This window comes from Adiantum capillus-veneris, chromosome 30 (assembly GCF_014529385.1).
Source record: "Adiantum capillus-veneris isolate H3 chromosome 30, ASM1452938v2, whole genome shotgun sequence".
NCBI classification, from domain to species: domain Eukaryota; kingdom Viridiplantae; phylum Streptophyta; class Polypodiopsida; order Polypodiales; family Pteridaceae; genus Adiantum; species Adiantum capillus-veneris.
Genome location: NC_140960.1, coordinates 2535534 through 2549761, shown reverse-complemented (window position 1 = coordinate 2549761; position 14228 = coordinate 2535534). Strand labels below are relative to the sequence as shown.

Genomic DNA, 14228 nt, shown 5'->3' with positions numbered 1-14228 from the left:
GATTTGAATTAAGACTTGGCAGACCAGATTACACTTGTCAATAGGAGCGATTGGTTGGTTAATTTGCCAATTAATTATCGATTATGTTTTGATTTGCAAATCCAATATTGCTGATTTGGAAATTCCTACTTAGAAATTGAAAATCAAGTACCGATTGCCATAAACCTACGCTTTGATATCACTGATGGGAGACCGAGAGAACGGAAGCTTTAAGTATTTAACTTTTACTCACACACGTAACCATCAACCTCTCATCATCTCTCCCAAAACCCAAGTACACACAATAAGACAAGGACACCAAACACTAACACACACACACACACACACACACACACACACTACCGATTGCCATAAACCTACGCTTTGATATCACTGATGGGAGACCGAGAGAACGGAAGCTTTAAGTATTTAACTTTTACTCACACACGTAACCATCAACCTCTCATCATCTCTCCCAAAACCCAAGTACACACAATAAGACAAGGACACCAAACACTAACACACACACACACACACACACACACACACACACACACACAATAAATTAGATAGTGAAAGCATGTAGAGAAGGAGATGTTAATACAATTTCTGTACATAGCTTAGCATAAGAGTGAGAGAGGAGAATCTTGCACACATATGGCCTAAAATCCTAGCCCCCAAACTCCACGCACCTCTTCTTGGGAGTTGAGTATTTAATTTTATTATGAAACCTATTTTAAGTACCAAGTATTTGAGGCCTCTCTTCACACTTTAGTCCATGAGTGGTGCCTATCACTTCTTGCATGACCTTTCATAGGGTGAGTTCTCACCAAATATATACAATGAAACCATATTGGCAATAATAACTAAAACACTGTGCAAATAAAAATGGCCGAGAGATATTATTTGGCGCCTTCTCTGCAGTTCCCAAAATTCCAATCCACACAACATCAATCTCACTATTAGTAAAAATAAAAACATAGCAGTGTAACTAACCATTACATGCCAACTATCCCAATTGTAATGCTAACCACATACAACAAGAGGGTGGCCAAACTCGTAACACGATGAGCTCCTAGCCATATACACTAAACTTGTTGTCGTATGAACTCTTTGATATCCTGCCTACAATAACACACGTTGCTTTTTTCTTCCCTCATTGGGAGAATCTCCTTCCAACCTTTGCCACCCTCGTGGTGGGTGAGTTGCCTTGAATGCCATGTTGGCGCTCCCTGCCAAGCCTGCCACCTACCATGCCTCGTGTGACATCTGGGAAGATGTTGCCTTTTCTTTTCTCTAGTTTTGCTGCTTATTAGGGGCATCTTGTAAGATTCCCCTTGATAGCCAGCAAAACCTACTAGCCCTTTTCCTATTTCTATTAATAAGCAATATCTTCCCATATTCCTCTTCTGTACCTACTTGAAGTAAAGCTCGATGCAAATCCCATGCGTCACAACCTAGAATTGAACTGAGCCGCACGCGTGTGAACTATGAAACGTATGCGCTAACCACAACAACCGGACATAGTTGCTGCAATCCAGTTGATATCTTCAGTATTTAAAAAATGTTACTCCCCCACCATTCCTTGACATGTGAAGGTCGCACAGGCTGCTACACACACCACACCTCGTGCTGCAGTTGCTACATGCTCGCCTTGCCACCACCTTTGCCCTGCGACGCCTTCCTCGTTTGCTCACCTATGGCCAGTTGGATCTCCCTTACATTTTCTTTTAATGATCAAGGCATCTCAGATTCACCTCAAATTAATCGGTCCAGAATCATGCCAATCTACTCTTGTTGGTTTTTTTTTTTCGATACACTTGAGGACCCACAGGGAAAGGTGCTTATCCCTTCCAAATATTAGCCATGTTACATGGTTGGGCAAGGGCCACGTACCATTGGGCAAGAGCCACGCGTAGGCATCACCATGGTCACCTAATTGATGCACCACGTGCTGGGAACGACGAAGAAAACTCGTAGCAACTAGCTAGGAAACTCCTCCTCGCGTGACCCACCCTAGGAGGAGGAGGTACTTGAGTGTCTAAGGGCAACAAGTGAGCACATGGTGTCCCTCTAGTGTTTGACCCAACGGGGGAATTTGAACTCACAACTCGTAAGTTGAGAGGCCAAAGCCTTTCCGTTAGACCAACCCTTTGGGGACCTCCTTGAGGGTTTATGTTTTGCTTCTCTCTTAATGTGTTCACCTCGCTCTTATGATAAAACAAGTGATAAAATCACAAGGCCTGCCAAAGGCTAGAAAGATATAAGCCTAGTAAAAAACTGAAGATGAGTAAGATCCTTACAAAGGTCACACACATGCAGATCAACCAAATGAATACGCATTACTACACAAGGGTATCGGATTCAAACTTTATTAGATTTGAGAATCCCTTGCAATACAAAGCACATGGGCCATTGTAAGCGGCCACAATAGGCAACATACTCTCAAAGTTGTCGAAGAAGCACAAGCTTCAAACATCGACAAAAAACTGCATGTGCACAAAATCTTATCATGGTGGGATGGAGGGCTTGCATTTTTTTGCAAACCAATGATGGGCCGCACAACTGCTTAATCTGGGCCAACTTTGGAGGTGCATGCTTCTTGTCTGTCTTGATCTCTTGATCGGTTCAGTTTGGGTGGAAAACATTGGCATCATTGCAAGAAGGCAACTATGGTACAGCATTGCCAGCGCTTTCTGTTGTATTGGCAATGGTGCTTCATCTTGTCCATCGTTTTTTGCAATGCCTGCCTTTGGGTAGCTGTAAAAACATGTCTAAGTTGGCAAGAACATGACCAACATCAAAGATGAGCATGGTCTCTTGCTTTAGACATCATTACACAACATCCAACCCATGCAAGTTCTCCAAAGCCATTACCAGCACTGCTACACAAAACTTACACACACACACGACCCCAATATATGCACTTAATATCAACACAAGAAAGTGATAAATTCACACAAGATTAACACACTAGTCTACATATGTTTCTCAGTATACCTGATGGCCTCCTCAAAGAGCTCTTCTCTGGCTGGCATAACCTCAACATCACCTCCAACTATATGGCCAAGCCTCTATCCCATGCTTGCTCAATGCTCCTTCAGAACCCAACTCCTCTGCCTCCAAGCAATCAGTCAGCAGAGTGATTACTAACAGGCATATGCAACAACTTGTAGATCAGTCTTGGTGATGTAGGCAATCATGTAGAATCGGAGAAATTTACCTCCTTGTCTCGCCCTCTTTTGTCTCCCAGTCATTCAACCGCCTTAGCTCTAGAAAGAAAAAATACTTATACTTCTAAAGGACTGCCTCCCCTACACCTGCACCATATACTGCAACCTCTCGAAGTGGAAACCTGTCACAAAGAGGCATGCATCTTCTATGCGGCCACATTTCCGGAATGAACTCGCCTGACTATGCTTTTGCTCTATTCTCCATGCGGTGCTTACTCTGCAATCTTGCAATTTTGTGCAATTTCTGGTTGCTGGTTTCTACATGCAGTTTTTGGACAGCCATTCTATCGAGACCCACTGTCTACCCTCTTTTACGGCTAGTTTCAGCCCTACTGTATCCCCTTCTTCCCAACCGTAGACACTTCTTATACCAGGTGTGCAAAGCATGCATATGCAGAAGCAATACATACCCAGTAGAGCAAGAAAGTGGAGCTCAAAGCGGCACAGCCTTCCAATCCCTACAGTAGTCAGGGCACTCTTTGAAAGAAAGAGACGGGCCCCTTTTTGTTAATCAAGCCTGACAGCCTTAGTATGGTTCTCTCAAGGATGGCATGGGGGTGCGAATGGCACTGCTGTAGAGAGAGGATGGGGGAGAGAGAGTGCAAATGACAAGATGCTAGAATCAAAAGGCGTCATGTATCCATGAAATCCATGGCCCTTGCAGCTTCCCGGGCTCTGTTGGCATTGTCGAGGGCTTTGGTGAAGGCAAGTTCTCCCTCCCCTGTCAGCTCGGCATCTCCATACTACTTGCAGAAGATCATAGCTCCCCTGATCCCCTGTCAGATCGGCATCATCCTCCTCCATTTTGTACAGCCCTATAGCAGCTATGGCGAGCTTGATCACCACACCGCCATCGCTGCTTTCACGACACAACTCCCTTTTGCCCTCTCCTCTTGCTACCGCTCTAGTATTGGGCGAAGATGCCCATCTCGGAGATGATCATAGTACTAACATTGTCGAGCAGGGATACCTCGTGGAGCTACGTGTGATAAGAGCAGTAGGGTGCAAGCTCAACATCTCCCACTCAACGTCTATGAATGGTGGGACACTTATCGACTCCCGTCAAGACCTGTCATGTAGGAGTTGCAACCAGAGGCCGCCATGGCCCCTAGTGCAACCTCTCCTGCTACACCTCTCTGCCATGGGCCCCACGACCGAAACCAGAGAAACCCTCATAAGCTAGAGCGTGGAGATTGACAAGAAAAAACAACAAAGGTCCAGGGTGGTCGAACTTTGATCTATGCAACCAATAGTGGAGTTGTGGGCACTGGGACCTGCGTGAGAAGATGGGGATTCCTAGCCTCTAGGAAATTATATCTCTAATTCGTTACTCTACATACCATCGTCACATGGACGCACAATCTGTGCAATAATAAGTGGGGGAGTACTCGATAGTAGCCTAGGGTATCATTGAACTTATACTCCCTCTCATCGTTGCTAAGTCTTTATCATTTAACTTTTAAGCTCGTTTCATGCTTTCAAATGCACCCCAAAATCTTTTCCTTGGTATTTCATATTTCAAATCTCAAGACGTGTGTATCATTAGATGTACAAATGTTTCATTGAAATGAGTGTCCACTATCTTATTTCAACCAATCAGCATTTTTTGCCCATTAAAAATTGCTTGAAAATACAACTCAATCTTTTTTCCTATTTTAGTCAGCAAAAAGGGAAGGCATCACTATAGACTTTGCCCTTTGGGCATGCCAAAAAAGAAAGAGAAGAGACAAGCTCCACGAAAATAGAAAAAAACAACCACCACTGACCAATGAGAATTCAGTTCGGAAAGTGTTCAGAACTTCATCTCACGTGCAAAAAATACGAACATGCCCATTTGAATTTCTTGGAAGTACCGCGAAAACAACAATGAGGAGTACGATGAAGGTGCTCGCAGTTACCTTCATTTTGCAGCTTGGCCTTGCTTATGCATGGGGGAAGGATGGTCACTACATCGCATGCGCTATCGCACAGGTTGCAACCCGCCTTCTTTCTGAACAAGACGCACACGCGCACCCACACACCTTTTTTTTTGTAATCACCCACACACACATACACCAGCATCATTTTGCATTCATGCACCATCCTCAAGATGCACTTGTCGGACATGAGATGTAGAAAGCACAGGTTACAACCCCCCTTCTCCCAAAGCAAAGCACATACAAAAAAGAGCACACGGGCTCGCGTGCATACACACTTTTTTGTAAATCTTTTTTGGTTAATTTACAAGTGAGAAACCTCAAAGTGAGGAAAAACTATCAGAAAGATAAGATACAACGGGAAGAACAGAGAAGTGTTCTATAATGTAAAGGCGCTAAAAGCAAACATAGAAGAGTTGTAGGATATCCGGGGATATGTCCCCAACATCAAGGGCAAAATGTAAGGATTGCCTAAGTGAAAATCTTGAACGGGTCCATGTCATGTTGATGGAACATGCGAAAATTGCGTTGACGCCACAAAGACCATAGAGCCCAAAATCCGACCTATGTGAAGAAGACCGCAAAACATTGAAGGGAAGTTGGGAGAATGCCAAAAGCCTAGAATCATTTGTGGAAAACTGCCGAGGGAAAGCGGAGGCGCATACAGGCTGAAATGCGGTCAAGGAAGGCCTTGGTGCAGCAACAATCCTAGAGCAGGTATTTGACACTCTCATCACAGGCTGAACATCTGACACAACGAGAAGAGCTAATGTGACGCGCACTAAGGAGAGTTCCAACAGGGAGAACTCCCAACAAACAACACCATAAGAACAAATGTCCCTTTAGAGGCAAATGGCTCTTCCAAATTGCAGTAAGAGCCTTTCTCCACCATTGCTCAGGCTTATGCAAAGACCATGGGGCATTACAATGGTCAACCAGCCAAGACTCATGCAAGAGAGAAGCATAAAATTTAAATGCTGCGGACAGAAATGGCAACAAAGGTGCGTCCCATAAAGTCCAGTCTGACATACGACATCCATTTGCCATGGCAAAATGGAAAGGAAAACAACCAACGTATGCTCAAGGGCGCTCCAAATTTGACGATAATGCATGCCCAAACCAAAGCGTGTAGCTGCCTCAGACCAGATGTGTCAACCACATCATCCACCATGCGTATGCCTTGGCAAGAAAGGAAATATGTCTGGCGTGGTGACTGGTCAACAAGAGTAAGAGAGAATGCCGTACTCAAGTGATTGCTTTCCAAGCGTAGCGAATTCCCATTTGGTGATTGTCTGCCATGCCATGAAAGATGAGCCGTAACAGCTTTCCAAGCAAAGAGTAAACTAGAGGTAATCGGACAACCAGGTTTATGACAGATCATCTTGCCAAACACAATCTCCCAGAGGGAGGTTTGCCAGTGACCAAAGGCAGAAGTGGTATCATGCTGAGATAGTGAGGCAATCATGACTGTCGATGGCTGAGACTGTTGTGCAAGAGTAGATAATAACATGGCCTTCCTTGCAAGAGCGTGGCGGCGAAGGTCCAAAATATTCAGCCCCCCAGAATGCTTCGGAGTGCAAAGTTCTCCACAAACGGAGCCCTCTCTTTCGGGAATTAATGAGCCACAAATGAGATAAAATGTCAGACATGAGCGACGTGAAGCGAGAATGAGGCCAGTGCAACAACGGCAAGTAGACTAAACATATGCCATCATGATGCTCTAGACAATACGGAGCCGAACATGTAATGGTCATGTGGATAGTTTCCAATACTATAATTTGACATTCATGCGTTGCAAAACCCAATCCACTTGCTGAGTATTAGTTACCTTTTAGCCAATAGGATACCCCAAGTGTCTGACAATCACATGTGGATCAAGAATATCTCCGGACCACAAAAGATGATTCCAGTCATGTGCATTAAGAGGCAGGGGTTTGGATTTTTGAAAACTGAAAGAGCATCCAAGTGGCTAGAAGAGGTACTATGAGCATACACAAAATATACAACATTGACTAACTTAGGATCAAATCCAAGGGCCCGCAATGTATCGGCAATGAAAGCCCACTCTATTGTATCAAAGGCCTGTTCAATGTCTACCTGCATCACGAGTACATCTTGCTGGGTACATTTGGCATATTTCATGCCAATCAAGACATTAGCCAAATTATCAATGATTTGGCGACGAGGGATGAAGCCATACTGAGCCGGATGGATACCTGCAAGAAGAGGCTCCTTGTTGCAATGAACAATCATCTTAGCCAATATTTTGTATATGACCGGCATGAGAGTGATTGGCCGCCAATGAGAGAATTGCTCACAGAGTGCTTGTTTGGGTACAAGCCTTTTTTCCAAGATAATGGCGAGTCCTGCTTAGTCTAGACAACATTCATCATGTAGAATAAAGGCTCCTTTAAGGCCTCCCAGAAGGAGATAAAAAATTCCACGGTGAGGCCATCACAAGGGAAACGCCATCGACCAAGAGCAAGTAACGATGAGTGCAGTTTATTTTCAGTAAAATCCACCTCCATTGCTTGTAATTTGCACTGACAAAGACAAGATCATTTGCCTTCTCCACTCCAAGTTGATTCCTCTTCTTGGAAGCAATGTGGCTAAAGGTACTCCACAATGCTCCAAGCATGAGGTACTAACTAATTGGTTGAGAATACGGATCGCCAATTTCTGAAGCTCAGGGCCATCATAGCCATAGTCCTCCCACCATAGCAGTGAACCTATTTTCCTGCGATCAATCTGAGCATCTAGATTGCCAAATGACCCACGGTCCCTTGCATATCTCTATACTGTCTCAATTGATCTCCGACAATGCGTCGGCCATCTCTATCTAGAACCATCTTGTTTAAGATCTCCGTAATTGGTTCATGACTTCTCTATCTGTCTCTTGCCCTACACCTTGGAACTATGGATCCACCATGTACGCTGCCCCGTGGAAAGGAGAGGCATATGAATTCCACCTCGAGCTGCAAAGCGCATGGATCTCCTCAAATCGCTCTGCTTTCGGCTCAAGCTGTGCAAGCTGCTCGATCATGCGGTCCATTGCCTCATAAACCTTGCCAATGCAAGGGTCCATGCCATCCGAAACTCGAAGGAAATGAACCACCAGTTTTATGTGTGCGTATAGGCTCTTGAGCTCCTTCTCCTTGCACAAAATCTCTGCAGTTGTCTTTGCATTGGGGGAGGTGGTGAACTCATCACTGATGAAGACCTGTCGGACCGCATTTTGACATTCAGATAGTCTGCGCACAAGAAGAAAGTTGAATGCGAAGCAAGTGTCTGAATACTTTAGAAGCACTTTACCGCCCGACCTCTTGAGGTACTCGCTCCGAATCAAGTTGTGTTTGTTGATGAAAGTAACAATCTTCATTGCATCAACAATAATTGGAGCGATCCATTCTAGTTTGCTGACGTCTTATAGAAGGTTGTTCAAGCAATGCGCCATGCAAAAGCACACTGTCACATGCGGATAGTGGCCCTCTACAATAGATGCTACTACCCTGTTTGATGCCTCCCCATTTGTGACAGAGGCCACCACGTGTTGCTCACCGATTGTTTCTATGGCCGCTATCCACTCTGCAGAGAGGACATTGGCGGACTTGCCACTCTCGGTGGCATCATGAGAGTGCACAAAGTATATCTCTCCTCTCGAGTATGGGACGAGGCCATGGATAGATCTCTTCCTTGTATCGCTCCACCCGTCGGCAATGAGGGAGACACCATGTTTTGCCCAAAGCCGTTGAATATTGAGTGTTGCTTGCTCCACGATTGCCTTCTCTCAATCAAGCAAAGTGGTTCGGAGAGCCTCTGAAGATGGCTGCACATAGCCGGTGCCGTACTCTCCTATCCGCTGCACCATAACTTTCCAATACTCTGACCTATTTCGATCACACATAGCTGAGGTTAGTATGGTAATTGATTATTCATAGTTTAAACTTTAGAGATCATAGTGGCAAAAACGACGATAACGGAAGAAATAAGAGAGAAGATCGATAAAGCATACCTCGCCGCGACAAATGGGATATGGTCGTGAGACAAGAATCGGGCCACGGTGGCATCCACCTCTTGCTTCTTCTTTGGGTCCCAAGAGGTGGCAAGGGTCTCGACGAATCGGACTCGATGAAGATCCACCCACCGTCACCGGGTAGAGAAAAAGAATGGAAAATGAGGGTCTTTGGGTCAATACCTTTGCGTGGGGGCTTGGATTTATGATTGAATTGCCGATCATTTTCCTCAAGCTCCTTCCTCTTCTCAATGCTTACGTTGGTGCAAAATATCACCTCATGTCCCGACATTCGAAGAAAGTGTGCCCTCAATTTGTCATGCCCCCCTTTCTGCGTGTAAGAGTATAACTTGCATGCCCATGCATGAGAACCTCCCGCCGTTGACAAGGTGTCCTCCGAGGTCACTTCATCCCACCACGACCATTCCTTCGCCTTTTGAGTGTTGCCTGCATGAGCGGAGGGGGTTGTAGGAGAAGAAAAAGCCATGGATGATGAGAGAGAGAGAGAGAGAGAGAGAGAGAGAGAGAGAGAGAGAGAGAGAGAGAGAGAGAGAGAGAGAGAGTCCGGGGGAGAGGGAGGGAGAGAGACTCGAGAGAGAGCTTGAGAGAGAGAGAAAGAGGGAGATGAAGAGACTTGAGCAATGAGAGCTTCTTGAATCTTCAATGGCTAATGTACGTCACGCCGTCATGTAGGCTGGAGCCTTGAGAGCTCGAGAGCTTGAGCTCGAGCTCGAGCTAGAGAGAGAGAGAGAGAGAGAGAGAGAGAGAGAGAGAGAGAGAGAGAGAGAGAGAGAGAGAGAGAGAGAGAGAGAGAGAGAGAGGGTAGAGTGGTGAGCCTCAAGAGGCTAGAGCTTCATAGGGTAGAGGCTAGAAGTTAGAACAATGCAATGATGCATTCACTTGTAAGTTGTGATGGAAAGGGGTAAGGGGGGTAGCATTATATAGGCTTTTGCCCGCTTTTAAAAAAAAAAACAATCCAAAAAGTCTGCCCGTTTTTTATTGTTGGCCGGAAATGAGTCCCTTGGCCCGAATCCGGCCGTTTAGTCATGTCTCTGCCGTTCCGGGCCGTTTCGGCCTGTCTGTTCCGGTTTGCTTGTGTCTGCCGGAAGGCCTGTCCGTTCCAGGACGTTCCATGCCATCCCCGCCTGCTGGAATGCCATTCTGGCGTTCCAGAGCCATGCACAGCTGTCACAGATTGCTGATGTGTCAAAGCTCTGAAGAATGGAGCCAACTTGCAGATCTCGGCCGAGGGGTCTAAACCCTAAGAAGAACAATCAACAGAAGAAGAAGAAGTCCTACCAACTTATGGGACCCTGTCCGATGGGGCCCAAGTGACATAAAGGCATATAAATAAAGCAGGACTCACCAACATACAACCCATATTTTTTGTTGATTGCTGACGTAGTAGAACTGTACGGCTTTCCGCGTTTCACGCTGACAATGCTGAGGTGGCAGATTTTCCGCTAATGTAGTTGTATGGATTTTCGCAAATCGCGTTGACAATTTTGATGCTTTTTAGAGTAGTTTCTTTTGAGTTTGAAGCTTTTAACTGTAACTGCTTTTCAGGCCAAGGGCCTTTAAATATGAGGTTAGGGCTCATTCTCTGGCATGCTTCCTAGAGAAGGTGCAGAGTTTGGAGTACCTGCTTGTACTGTGTTGATGCAATATAAAGAAATACCGAAAGGGGTGCCAAGGTTTGGGGCCAATACTCTCTGGGGTGGAATTCCGTCACTCCGTGTCGCGTGTCGTCCCTCTCTCTTTCTCTCTCTTTCAGTTCAGTAGTTATTGAAGTGATGAAAGTCTGTTCAATCTGTTCTTTTCTATTGGCACGTGGGACCCATCTTGTGACAATGGTATCAGAGCATCAGGCATGTGCTTTTTTGAAAGCATACCGGTCCTACAAAAGAGTAGACAGAGCAAACCGGCGCTTCCAAAGTCTATTGAAATCTTATTTGAAGTATCGTTGGGTCTTGACCCCGGAGTTATTAGTCACTCCCACCTTTATTAGTACATCAAGACACCTGTGGAAGATCAGTGCGGTCTGGGTGTGATGGCTAATTTTACTACGTCGGAATATCATGATTTCTGATATGGACGAAAGGAAAAGCCAGCTCCTTAACAAAAAAAAAAAGAGCGAATTGATTGAGTTGTTTTGCAGATATGTTGTAATCGTGGACGATTACTTTCTTTCAAGAAGGGGGGATGTCACAAATTGCTGACGTGTCAAAGCCCTGAAGAATGGAGCCAACTTGCAAATCCCGGCCGAGGGGTCTAAACCCTAAGAAGAACAAGCAAGAGAAGAAGAAGTCCTACCAACTTATGGGACCCCGTCCGATGGTGCCCAAGTGACATAAAGGCATATAAATAAGCAGGACCCACCAACACACAGCACGGATTTTCCGCTGATTGCTGACATGGCAGAATTGACGGACTTTCACGTTTCACTCTGACAGTGTTGACGTGGTAGATTTCCGCAAAACGTGCTGACGTGGCAGTTGTATGGATTTTCGCAAATCGCGCTGACAATTTTGGTGCTTTTTGGACTAGTTGCTTTTGAGTTTGAAGCTTTTCACTGTAACTGCTTTTCAGGCCAAGGGCCTTTAAATATGAGGTTAGGGCTCATTCTCTGGCATGCTTCCTAGAGAAGGTGCAGAGTCTGGAGTACCGGCTTGTACTGTGTTGATACAATATAAGGAAATACCGAAAGGGGCGCCAAGCTTTGGGGCCAATACTCTCTGGGGTGGAATTCCGTCACTCCTTGTCGCGTGTCGTCTCTCTCTCTCTCTCTCTCTCTCTCTCTCTCTCTCTCTTTCAGTTCAATCGTTATTGAAGTGCTAAAAGTCTATTCAGTCTGTTCTTTTCTATTGGCACGTGGTGCTCGTCTTGTGACAATAGCTGTTCCCTGGTAACTATGGGACATACCACCGATCTAATCGTGCACGACATGAGGAGTGAGCATTATGCTGGAAAGTGTACCCAAAAACATTCGGATGCAAAAGGCTCCACAAATCCAACATCCTTGTGCATGCAATAAGATCCGTCCAAGCGTGCAATTCCACCCCCAACATGTGTGAATGCCATGTGGTGTTATCAGGTAAAGCGGGCGCATTGTTAAAATCACCACAAAGTAAAGCATCGGAGAGCCATGGATAGGAAGACATCACACGCCATAAAGCAGTCTGTTGTGTAACGGGAGGATACCATGTGCCAATGGAAAAGAACAGACTGAATAACTTTAAGCACTTCAAATAACAACTGAACGAAAAGAGATTGCACGACACACGAGACAAAGTTATATGCGCATAAACACCACCAAATTCATAAATTTGGCCGTTGATAATACATCAATCAAACCACCATCCAACGACTTGCTGGATCATTGTACGCAAGAATTGGTTGCAGCTCATGCCTAACCATCATCAAGACACTTGAAAAACCCGTTAGACCAGCACATGCTATCCAGTAGCCCGCGAAATGCAAGCATTGCCCGACAAATTCATGCTGATTGTGCTCTTGCAAAATAACAATGTCTGCCTTACTTGTATGTACTTAATCCAGGTTAATCTCCACTTATCAGGGTTACATAACCCACGCACATTGTATAAAATGCATTTAACACAACTCTGCATTCGAGGGATATGTACAAAAGCAAAGGAAGTAGGGGACTAAGTTGACGTGTCCGTAGGCACATCAACATCAACAGATCGTGGCTCGACTACAGCATCCTGCATACTCGCATCAGAAGAAATAAAGCCTGCAGGAGATGAAGAAGCCCCATGAATCACTGTATCTCTGTAAGAATGTACCACCTTGTTTCATGCGTCCGTAAGTGTGCGATTATCATTACAAGGAAGAGGTTTTTGCACCGCAGATTTCACAGCAGGAGGTACATAATTCCGAGAAGAAAGGTGTGAGTGTATTTTAACGATCTTCTTGGGGGACACCCAAGGAGATACTTCCCCGAATCCACATTCTTTCCCTTATTCTTGGTCTCATGTGTAGTTGAAAGCTTTCGCTTATTTTAACGATCTTCTTGGGGGACACCCAAGGAGATCCTTCCCCGAATCCACATTCTTTCCCTTATTCTTGGTCTCATGTGTAGTTGAAAGCTTTCCCTTGCTCAAAGTGTTTGGGAAATTAGCAGATTTGACTTTGCCTTTATCTAGAGGTGGAGTATCAGGCACAATAGAGGCCCCAATGGAGGTTGATCTAGGGTTAGAGACCTCTTTCTCATTGGTGACAACAAGCTGTGGAATAGCTGAAGGAGGAGGTTGCAAATTAGCTTAAGGACATTCAAATTGCATGTGCTCCACAATGAAAGCATGAATTTGTAAATTTCCCCCATTTGAGCTTGAAGAGGCGTTTCCCAATGAGAGGGTCACCTAAGTTAACAGTAATACCTTCAGGGGTGGAAACATCCATGTCTCAGAGCACACAAAACCGATTTGTATTGGCATCAAGTTTGGGAGGACATATCACTTTCCCTAGCTGAGAGGCAAGCATATGAAGAAAGTGTCGCCAGGTGTGCGGAAAGTCAACTATTTTCACCCATATTGGGCACTTGTGGCGAATGAGGCTTTGGTAGTCTGAGCCCAGGGCAATACATATGCCATCTGAGTACCAAAAAACAATGGTGACAATTCAAGCAACATATTGCAGGGGTCAGTGTTTGCCAACAAGACTTCATAGAGACAAATGTGAGTGCCTTCTTTTAACAAGAAATTCTACCCATTGTCCAACGTCTTGTGCAATATGTATCTTGCCGAGAAAGAACAAATAACGTGATTGAGAGCATACCATGCAACTGGGGCCATGGGAGCTTGAACTGGAATGAGCACCTCAGTGGTGGGTTCTTGACCCTCCCAGGCATTTCACGCATCCTCAAAATCCTCCGATAAGCAAGCTCAGATTTCCCCCATTTCCGAGGACTCTGCGGCCATCTGTTTTTTGCGTTTGTAAGAGCAAATGGTAGGCGTGGCGGAATCCGTCATACATAGAAGGGAGATATTCAGAAAACGAATCACACTAATTTGATCAGACTGAAGAATGGCATAGACATTGCTAGCTGAGATGCAGTCCAATCTAGTA

At 45.2% G+C, this 14228-nt stretch overlaps 1 protein-coding gene across 2 annotated transcripts in view; it reads left to right on the top strand.

Moving 5' to 3' along the window:
* The first annotated feature begins 5037 nt into the window (after positions 1 to 5037).
* Positions 5038 to 14228, top strand: part of LOC147417440 (endonuclease 4-like) — a 153824-nt gene continuing 144633 nt past the window's right edge. For both annotated transcript variants that reach the window (XM_086506776.1, XM_086506775.1), the window contains exon 1: positions 5038 to 5183. In XM_086506776.1, coding sequence (XP_086362902.1) covers positions 5079 to 5183 — 105 coding nt within the window. In that variant the 5' untranslated portion in view covers positions 5038 to 5078. The remainder of the gene's footprint in view (positions 5184 to 14228) is intronic.